A 10052-nucleotide genomic window follows, 5' to 3' on the forward strand; every position below is an offset into this window, starting at 1 on the left:
TAAAAAAAGATAAAAGTTTATTTCCTTTTTTCCCCTTCGTTTTGTCATTTTTCAGTCATCAAAAATCTATATAATTTTTGTCGTCGTCATCTAAGCATTTATTTTTCTTTTTTACTGAATCAAAAAAAAAAGGCATGGAAAAGGAGAGAGTAGAGGGGGAAGATTTTTGTTTTTGTTTTGCTTCGTTGTCGTTCCCCCACCACCACCACCACTAATGTATATGTGACTTTTCTTTTTTTCTTTTTCTCTTTTCTTTTTTGGAACAACATATAATAAATATGATATATCACTTCGCACACCAGCCTGTTCAAAATGTACATTTTACATATCTCGTATATATCTATATATAGATATAGATATAGATATATAGATATATATATATAGCATACGGAGCATGCCACTTTTCGGTAAGAAAAAAAGGTCATGAGAAATTCAGTGCAAACTTCTCCGTCTCCCCAAGACCGCCGCCGTCTCCTCATCTTCTGGGATCAGTGTTGGGGGGGGAGGGGCGTCCTCTCTCTCTCTCTTTCTCTCTCTCTGTGTCAATCAAGAGTCTTTGCTGCGACTGGCTGGATCTCAGTCTCCTTCTTGCACCCCCTCCCCAACTCTCTCCTAGAGACGATCGCAAGCAAACCCCCCTTCCCCCCGCAGTTCTCTTCCCCCCTCCTCCTCCGGCCAAGGGACGGACTGACGCGGGCCTGGCTGGATGTGAAGATTCACTTACGGGTTCCAGAGTCCCCGCTCTCGCTCGGAGCCGGTCGCCTCTCTCGCTGCTTGGAGAACCTCTCGCATCCACCGCCCCCCCTTCCTCCTCCTCCTCCTCCTCCTCCTCACTCGGCTGGGCTCCATCCTTGGCTGATTAGCAGTTGTCTTAAGTGAGGGGGAGTGAAGCGGGGGAGTCTGTTAGCGGAATGCGCGGGGGCGGGGAGCTGGGGTTGGGCGAAGCTCCCCTCCCCCCCAGGGGGAGCGCTTTCACCGCGGGTGGGGGTTCCCCGGGAGAGGGTTGGACAAAGGGTTGAGGGCCGGCTGCCCTCCGGGTCCAAGGCCGTGGATCAGCACACGGGGGACCAGAGGCCTCTGCAGCTGAGGGTGAGGCGCCGGAGGAGTCCGGTACATGCTACTGTACATAGCTGCGGCCGCCGCGGCCGCCGTGGTGCTGTCCATGCTGCCTAGCAGGCTCGGGTGGTAGAAGTAGGGCGACGGGAACATCCGCTGCAGAGCCGAGTAATTCCCCGCTTCGGCCAGGAGCTCCAAGCCCACGGCCGTCTGCCGCTTCCACTTGGTCCTGCGGGAGAAGGGGAGAAAGAGACGCCGCTAGGCCGGGCCCAGAAATTGCGGGGAGGGGGGGGGGAGAGTCGGTGGGGATAGGAGGATCGGGTCGGAAGGACAACTCCTCACCCTCTTTTTAAAAAGCAAAATAAGAGGGAAGCCCTTCTTGTAGGAGCAGAATCAAGGGCGCCACTTGGGTAGATCTCTGATTTATTTCCCTCCTTTGAATGATTTCTTCCTTAAAGGTGATAGCGGCTCTAAAATTATTGCACCCACCGTCCGGATTGCATAGGCGTAACGGGCCATGGTTAATGAGGAATAATTGCTTCAAAATAATAGAACATACGAAGCAGTGCGTTACGCACGGATAGAACCAGAGGAAGGAAGAAATGGAGGGTGGATGGCTCTAACTGGTCCTATCTCTGAAACTGAAGGCAGGTGACTTGAAAACTACCCACCTGAAAGTCTGCTAAATGGCACATTTCCAAGCTTTCAACAAAACTTGAAACCTCTTTTTCTTTTCATTATCAGTTCCTCAAACCAAACAGTCACTCTCTTTCTCCCGCCAGCCTCCCCTCTGTTAATTTTCTGCGCTTTAAAACAGGGAAGGCACAGCTCAGTCCGACTTACTAAAACACCCATATAAAAGGGACAACTAAAATACCCCTAACATTTCCATTCCTGAGGCAATTACTTTTGGGGGGGGGCAGAGGGTAAGCGCCTCCTCCCTTATATATATAAAAAAAGAGAGAACCGACACATAAGCTCCAACTTTTACCGACAATTCAGATCGAGATAATTTGATTCTGCAAATAATCTCACCCAATACCAAAAAGACGACAAAAACGCTTTGCGTCTTTATTTTGACCGTTTTGGAAGACTTATTGGGATGGGAAGTGTCAGCCTGGGTCATTGGGTCCTCCTGCCACTGAAGATGATTTTAAACTAAATGGGTTTTAGATTAAATTCTGAGAGGATAATTTAGAACGAAGAACTGAGAATTCTGTTCTTCCAAAATCCTAGTCTTTTGTGTGTGTGTGTGTGTGTGTGTGTGTGTGTGTGCAATTCACAGCAAGCATCACCCAACCAAAAGAAAATTAAGCCATTTGTTCGAATATTTCAACATACACACATCCAACTCCTGCCAGCCGGCTTAAAGGAACACTGATAAATAATCAGAGTATATAGCGAGTCAATTATTCCAGAACCATAGTGCAGTTTCCGTGTGTGTATGTGTGTTACACACACACACGTCCCCATTCTGAGTCTCCATGCATCTCTCTCAGCCCCAGTAAGCTGCCGGAGCTGGTGCACCCTGCACACATTCGCTCTCCTCCTCTCTCTCTCACACACACACACAAAATCACGACTCAGCAATTGCAGCCAAATTAATAAACATGGCGCTGCTGTTTAGATTGGCGATAAATGACACTAATGTTTTCCGACAGAATTAGGGTGGCTGCGACCGTATGTAATGAGACAGAAAATTATGGCAAAGACGACAACTGGACGCGCTTTTCCAACGCAGCCGTCATCGACGAGAAGCCAGAAATCCCCGCTTTCTGCTCTTGCAGCGCCTTTGTTGTTGTTGATTTCTTGAGGGGAGGGGTGGGGAGACATACTCATTTAAGACTTGGTTTCTTCATCCAGCCCCCCACCCCAGTTTCTTATCCACAGGCGCCAAGAGCGAGGAAACTCTTGGAAAAAAGGCAGCGCTTTCCAAGTGGGTTGGAGAGGCGCGCCAAGAACCGAATTTTTAAAGAGGGAAAGAAACATGGGGCGAAGGAAGATGGGGAGGAGGGGAAGAGAGAAACTGGGAGAGCGACCAAGAGGAGGCTGGGGCCTTAGGGAAAGGGGCCAGACCCTAGCCTGGAACTCTAAGGTGACCCGTCGAGGCAGGATCCCTCCACGTCGAGACTCCTGCCATGTTAATTAGCTTTCCCAAGAAGCCACGCCACTGATTGACACGTTAACTCTCCACCACTTTCCATCCTTTGTTTTGCTGTGGGGGAGAGGGGGTTGATTCCTGTCTTACTTACTACCACGGTACACGTGTAGGAAAGGAGAGGGGCAAACTGACGGGGGTTTGCGGGGCCCACAGGGAGTGAAGGCAACCGTCCCCAGCTCGATTTGGCGTCGTGGTTAGAGAAACCCAAGCACAGAGCACGCGTTCCTTATCTGCACTCTCTTGGTAAAGAACCTTGGATTGGGGCGGTGGAGTGAAGCGGTTTGGAAACTGCAGATTTTATTTGTCTTCCCCGCTCCCCAAAAAGCAGACTTACGCGCAGGAAAGTCCTTTTTAGGGTGGCAGCCAAATGTGCAGACTTTCCTGGGAGTAAAACCAAGGGAAATGGAAGCAGGACAGCAACTCCCCAGGCTGCGGGTTGCTTTCCTGTTGAGTTCCCCCTTCCTAAATTACAGTTTAATTCAAACATAAGGGAGTCGGTGTATTAGGAAAACTGGGGAGGGAATGCCAAAGGGAACCAGGGGAAAGGCCTTCGCCCCCTCCATGTAATTCTGCCTGCCCTACCTTCGGTTTTGATACCAGGTTTTGACCTGCGTGTCGGTCAGGTTGAGGGCGGCCGCCAAATCCATGCGGTCTTGGACGCTGAGATACTTTTGCCTCTCGAAGCTCCTCTCCAGCTGGTTGAGCTGATGATCCGAGAAGGCCGTCCGCGCCTTGCGGGGCTTCTTGGCTCGCACGGGAGGGCTGTCTCGGCTGCTGGAGATCTCACGGTCGCCTTCTTCCTTTGTCCCTACGAAAGAACAAGACGCAGAGGTCGGGTTTTAGTGCCGGAGGAAAGCGCGGAGACAGTGCACTGGGGCAGCGCAAACCCAAACACAACATCTCCCCAACCTTCCTTGTTTTGGATCTTGGTTGGATTCAACCGATTTGCTCAGTAGAACTAATTATGGTTTATTTATTTTTTGCTGGGGAGCGGTTGTATTTTTTGCCGCAGTCCACAACAGCTCAATTTAGTTGGCCGCAGTAGGGTCCCATGGATTAAGAACTGAATCTCAGGGAGGATGTTGCGACTCAAAAAAGGATTTCCCAGGAGTGGTGATTTCTCCTGTCGCGCACAAATACACCCGTCTTTCTGGAGGGGCTTGATTTCCCTCTCCGTCCGACAAATCCCTATTTCTTTTCCCCGCTTTCGAAGTGCACTTGGGGAAAACGGTTATTATAAAACCAAGCCGTGGGCTGCTACGTCACGGGGGAAAGAAGCAAAGTTGGACTTCGCCTGCCCAGGTGGCGACGGCGCAAGGGTTGCCGGGTTCTCTTTGGCAACTAGGAGTTCTGTTCTGGGTTGGGTTTTCTGGTGCTGAAATCTTAGGAAATCGATATGTCAATCCATCTGTGTTCGTACTGGGGTGTTTCTCTCCCTCCCCCCTTCTCTCTCTCTCTCTTTCTCGGCGCTCCTTGATCTTCCCTGCAGGAAGAACAATAATCTCTCTAATTGACCCACTGGGGAGGTTGGTGCACCAACTAACCAACAAAAAAAAATTGCTAGACGAGGCTGTACATCTGTTTTTGGACACTCTTATGCTAATGCTAAAATGGCAAAATGAATAGCATACTGGAGCGCCCATCTATTAGCCACTGCAAAATATCTGAAGGCTGTAAAATTAGCAAAATGTGTCTGTTCTTACCTCCGCGTTTCAAAGGCTCCTGCCCTGATAAGTGGGATTCCCTTGGCAGCAGCTTTTTATTATTGTTATTTTCCCCAGCGATTGGCAGAATATTACAGGGCTGCACACACGCGCCCTTATATATTTGGATTTAAGAAAATGCACATTTCTTGCACACTCCTTAAGATAACCCACGGAACCAGCAATACAGTATAAAATCAGCTGGCGAGGCTGCTTCACGAGAGTTATAAAATAAAAATGAAAAGGGCGATCCAATCTGATCAACCATCTTTTAAAAACTTTTTTTAAAAGATCACTTTCTTTGAACGCTCTCGGAAATGAGTCTTATTAATTAATAGTTCCTAAACTTCAGCGAGCTGTGTTTTAAAAATAGCGTAAACAGGAGTAATAATAATAATAATAATAATAATAATAATAATACATATATGGATTTTAAAATATCTAATCACACCCAGCTATTATATTAGTGTTGTTGAAGAGCACACTTTCAGAACACAAATTTCTTGCACCACTACCAACTTTTTAATGGGAGGTAACGGAAAATATGCACAACCTAACGGAAAGAGATTAAATATTCCCAGCTATATATATATTCTTTAAATATTTAATTCTTTAAAATGCAAAAAGAAAAGTTTGAGAATTCTGTTTATCTATTTCTTTGCAAAAAAACAAGAACACCCAAATAAACTGAAAGTGCTTTTCAGTTTCCTGACCGGGCTTGGCTTTATTTTCCCCGTGCTTTTTTCTAAAACGTCTCAGTTCTTCGCTTATGGCCGAATCATCTCAACGTTCCAAGTCTACGTCCAAAGTTCCGGGAGGAATTTCGTGCAACAGAAACATTCGAGGACGGCATGATTGGACGCGGAACTCGGGGTGAGCGCCGCGAGAACGTACCGAACGTTCGAAACATAAACAATGGAACGCCGGGAACGTTCGAAGCCTCCTCGCGCGTAAAAAAAAAAAAAAAAAAAGGCAGGCGAAGGAAGAAGGACGGAAAAGGCGCACGCTGCCTTTTACTCACCGTGACATTTCAGCTCGTTCTGGGAGTCGTCGCGTTTGTCCAGTTTGGTTTTGCTGTCGTCCTGCTCCAGCTTTGGCCGGAAGCTTTCGCTGGCCGCGTTGCTCTCTTGTTTGGGGGTGTGATGCGGGGACGAGACGCTGGTGCTGTAAGGTGCACAAGCCGCCAGCGGTTTGCTGTCTCCCAAAATGTCTTTGATGAGAAACGAAGAAGTGGAAGTCCTGGGGGCACAGCTGCCCGAACCCAGTTGCTGTTGCTGCTGCTGCTGCTGCTGTTGTTGCTGCTGCTGGGGAGATTGCTGCAAACTTTGTTGCTGCTGCTGCTGCGGGTGATGGAGGTGAAGATGTTGTGCAGGGAGCCCGTCTTGCGCCAAATGCTGCGGCTGCTCCGGGTGCTCCGCCGTGACCGAGATGGGCGACGAGGGAGCCGTCCCCACAGTGTCTATTTCCGAGCAGGGAGAAGGGGTGGCTTGGCTGCGAAAATCCGCCGCGCGGGCCTCGCCGTGGGCCGCTCGGAAGTCCCCGTTCATCATGCCCGGGCTGCCGGACCTGGGATTAGACAAAATCGTGTCTATTCCAAAACTGGAGCCGCTAGACCCTTCCATGGTCGCCGTTCCAAGAAGCGCCTGCGATCATCCCCCAGACCTCCCCCAACGCGGCTCCTTTTCTCTCTCTCTCTCTCGCACGAACAGGTTTTTTTTCTTTTTGTTTTTTTGCACCGAGTGGAATCTAGAAGATCGACCGACCCACGGATTTCAAAACAAAACAATCGACGCCGATCAATCCTGGACGACTCGGGAGCTCGGCAAGCCCGGCTGTCTAAGGCCGAAATTCACACGGGGGAAGGAGAGGGCTTGGGGAGGCAGAGCACGGAGGGGGGGCGACGAGATGCGGACATGAACAACACACAAAAGACGGAGAGAGACTCTGGAGAGGGGGGGATAACGATGGAGCAAGGGGAGCGTGAAGGAATAGAGGGAAATTGGGGGAGAAATCGGAGGGAAGGCGCGAGATCGGCACCCTCTGGAAGAGCTGGCCCCCCACACTCGCCCCCCACCACACACACACACGCCCCCCACCACCCCCAGCCTGACACACGTGTTTGGCGTCTTGTTCAGCAAGCGCTAAGAGAGAGCAGCCGCGCTCGCCCCGGTGGAATGAATGGCATCGCCTGGGCGCTGTGGAAGGGGGACGCGCGGTGCCGCCGGAGGAAGAAGGTGGCTTGAGGAAGAAGAGGAGGAGGAAGAAGAAGAAGAGGCGCGATGATGCTGATGGCGAAGGCAGAGGCGCAGCGGGGCGGGCGAGCCGGCGGGGCTGCCTGGTGCGGCACCTCGGTCTCCCAGCGCCAGCCTCTCGGCTCTCCAGCTCGCGCGCTCTCTCTCTCGCCTGCGCCCAGGAGTTATTGAACTTTCTTGGAAAGTTGAGGCGTGGTGCAAAAGCAGGAGGAGGAGGAGGAGGAGGAGGAGGAGGCGACGCCGAGCCTCGGCCACTGCCTGCCTCTTCCTCGCGCCAGCCGCCTTCTCTCCTGCCACTCCGCCCGTGACGTCACAGCCATTGCCATCCGCCTGCGCGCACTTTATTCTAAACCATCCAAGAGGGTTTAGGTTTGTTTGGGGTGGGTTTCCTCCCCCCCCCTACTTTGTCTGTGGGTGGGGGGGGGGGGAGGTTGTTTCTTTTCGGTTTTGGTCCGCCGTAGAATAGGAGCCCCCCCATTGGCAGCCACGATGGTCGAACCTGACGCTGAGCAGTTGGCAGCCAATAAGAGTGAAGGGAAGCTGGAGAAGGGGCGGGGGCGGGGGGAGATGGGGGAGGACAAGGGACCTTGTCAGTTTCAGAACTGGGACTGTTCTTTTTTAGAATCTGCAGGCTTCCACCCTCCCTCCTTCCCTCCCCAATTTTAGATCTGGATGTAAATGGTTAGCTATTATCCACACTAGACGCCAATAAAAATCATTAAGAAATGCAGGATTTGTTTTAAAGGACAGAGAGAGAGAGAAAGATATTTAAGGGGTGAGACAGAACAGTTACAGTTCATATATATATATATATATATATATATATATATATATATATATATATATATATGTTTGCCAGCTGTTGGGAGGTGTGAGATCTCACGTGCCCTAGATATTTAAATCAAGGCGATGCATTACAAAAGCGAAACAAGCATCCGCACAGGGGATCCATCCATTCCAAAGAGGAGGAGGAGGGGGGGGGGTCAGTTCAGCTTTCTAGGGATTCCTTACTGCTCTCCCCTATTCCCATATTTTCTTTGTCTGGGAGACAGGTGAGTATGGTGTCTTTTTTGTTTTCCTTTTAAAAAAATAATAATAATAATGCAACATTCCTGGATGGTGGAAGCTAGGAATGAGGAGGCGGAACAGGGAAACAGGGATGAGAGAGGGACCAGATGAGATCTCGGTCGGGAGCCAAGTGGGGAAACGGCTCGCTTCGGTTTCTCCAAGGGGCGAGCTAAGGGAAGGGAGCAGCCGCGCCTGGTGAAAAGATGGGAATCGGGCAAAGAGATGCCCATTCGCCGCCTGCATGCCTGGTCCTTTGGAGAGGCAGCTCACCGGCGCAGCGAGGCCCAGGGCCGGATGCAAAGTGTAGGGCTCGGGTGCCGCCCGCCAACTCCACTCTGCCAGATTCCAGGGGTCTCTAGTGCTTTCCCCCCTTTTCTTTTCCTTCCTTCCTTCCTTCCTTCCTTCCTTCCTTCCTTCCTTCCTTCCGTCCTTCCTTCTCACACTTCACTCTGGTTTCTCCCCTTGTACTAAGCTCCCATGGCTTAAAACCGGAATAGTTCCTACTTATCCGCATGAAACTCCGGAAGAGAGAGAGAAAGAGAGAGAGAGACGTGTGTGTGTGTGTGTGTGTGTGTGTGTGTGTGTGTGTGTGTGTGTGTGTGTGTGACATTTTCCACCGATTCTTTGGAGATCCTCAACTTGCGTCACTTTCTCCAGGACGCCACGACTCCGACCTGTCTCTTGTTGAATGTCAGAGTAATGCGAACTGCCAGTGACAAGGCGACGTATTACTCCCGATTAAGTGCCGTGTCAGCCTAATTAGCAGAGTAATTATAAGGTGCTAATGAATGATTCAAAGTTCGGCGAGATACAGTTCACTCCGCATTGCGCCCTCCTGAAGGACTCGGGGAATCGAAGGTAAACGGGCCAGGAGCCTTCCCCCCCCCCCCTGCGTCTCTCTCTCACACACACAGGACAAAATCCAAACCTGGGGGGGGGAGGGGGGCTTCTCTCAGCCATTATTTGTAGTGAAAGCGAAAGGACATTAAAGTAGAAACATAGAAAAGGAGGGAGGGATGTGGATGGGCTAACACACACACTTCCTTTTTAAAAGAGAGAGAGATGGATGTAATTTACAGTGGAGTGAGGAGGTGGGGAGACGCAGCGGTGCACCGTAGACTTTCCCCTGCGTGCGCCCCTGTTGCAGCGATGGTTCGCTTTTCAGAAAGGGAGAAGCAGATTTAGCTCCTGGCTAAAATATCGGAGAGGGAAGGGGCCGATTAGCTTGCAAGGGACGCGGGCCGGTTTAAAACACCCCCTTGTCCAAAAGAAGAAGAAAAAACTATACACAAACTCATCATAAGAGGCTGGGGAAAGCAAGGGAATCGGAGAAGGAAACCAAATACCTGAGTTAGGTCTCGTCCCCTTCGTCTGGGCAGGTGTCTGCGAAGAACCCAGTGCCAAGCGGCCTGGGACTACATTTAACAGCTAGATCCGAGAGAGGGGAGATGCTTCCGTCTGGTTTGGGCGCCCCCATTGCTTAATCTCTCTCTCCCACCCCCCACCCGCTCACATACACTGCTCTCCCCTTTCCCTGCCCTCCCCCACCGACGATCTCCCATCGCAGGTCTAGCTGGGAATCGCTTGTAGTTGTTGGTGGGTTGCTAGCTGGGGGAGGCAGAAAGCAGCTTGGAAATTCGCCATTGTGCTCAGTTCTGTGACCTTTGGTGTGTGTTTTTTTTAAAGATACCCCGGAGAAGTGCGTGCGTAAAAGTAAGGAGATCGGCCTTAAAAAGGTGGAGGGGAGAGGGAGACAGAGTTTTAATTCTGCAGTAACACTGCGAATCTAGTGTCATTTCAACCGCAGGAACG

The 10052-nt window shown here is 50.6% G+C and overlaps 1 protein-coding gene across 3 annotated transcripts; it reads right to left on the reverse strand.

The window, feature by feature from the left end:
• Positions 1 to 227: 227 nt before the first annotated feature.
• Positions 228 to 9760, reverse strand: BARHL2 (BarH like homeobox 2). Of its 3 annotated transcripts, none has more exons than XM_083745295.1 (4): positions 9587 to 9760; positions 5942 to 6486; positions 3800 to 4025; positions 228 to 1285 (listed from the first exon to the last, which is right to left on the reverse strand). In XM_083745295.1, exons 2-4 carry the CDS (start codon positions 6468 to 6470, stop codon positions 973 to 975), a joined length of 1068 nt encoding a protein of 355 aa, XP_083601421.1. In that variant the 5' UTR covers positions 6471 to 6486; positions 9587 to 9760; the 3' UTR covers positions 228 to 972. The 3 variants fall into 3 exon arrangements, with proteins under 3 accessions (XP_083601421.1, XP_083601420.1, XP_083601419.1); XM_083745294.1 differs by lacking the exon at positions 9587 to 9760 and adding an exon at positions 7036 to 7506; XM_083745293.1 differs by lacking the exon at positions 9587 to 9760 and having other exon boundaries at positions 5942 to 6992.
• Between the last annotated feature and the right edge of the window lie 292 nt (positions 9761 to 10052).

The sequence above is a fragment of the Podarcis gaigeae genome (assembly GCF_964106915.1).
Source record: "Podarcis gaigeae genome assembly, chromosome: 6".
NCBI classification, from domain to species: Eukaryota; Metazoa; Chordata; class Lepidosauria; order Squamata; family Lacertidae; genus Podarcis; species Podarcis gaigeae.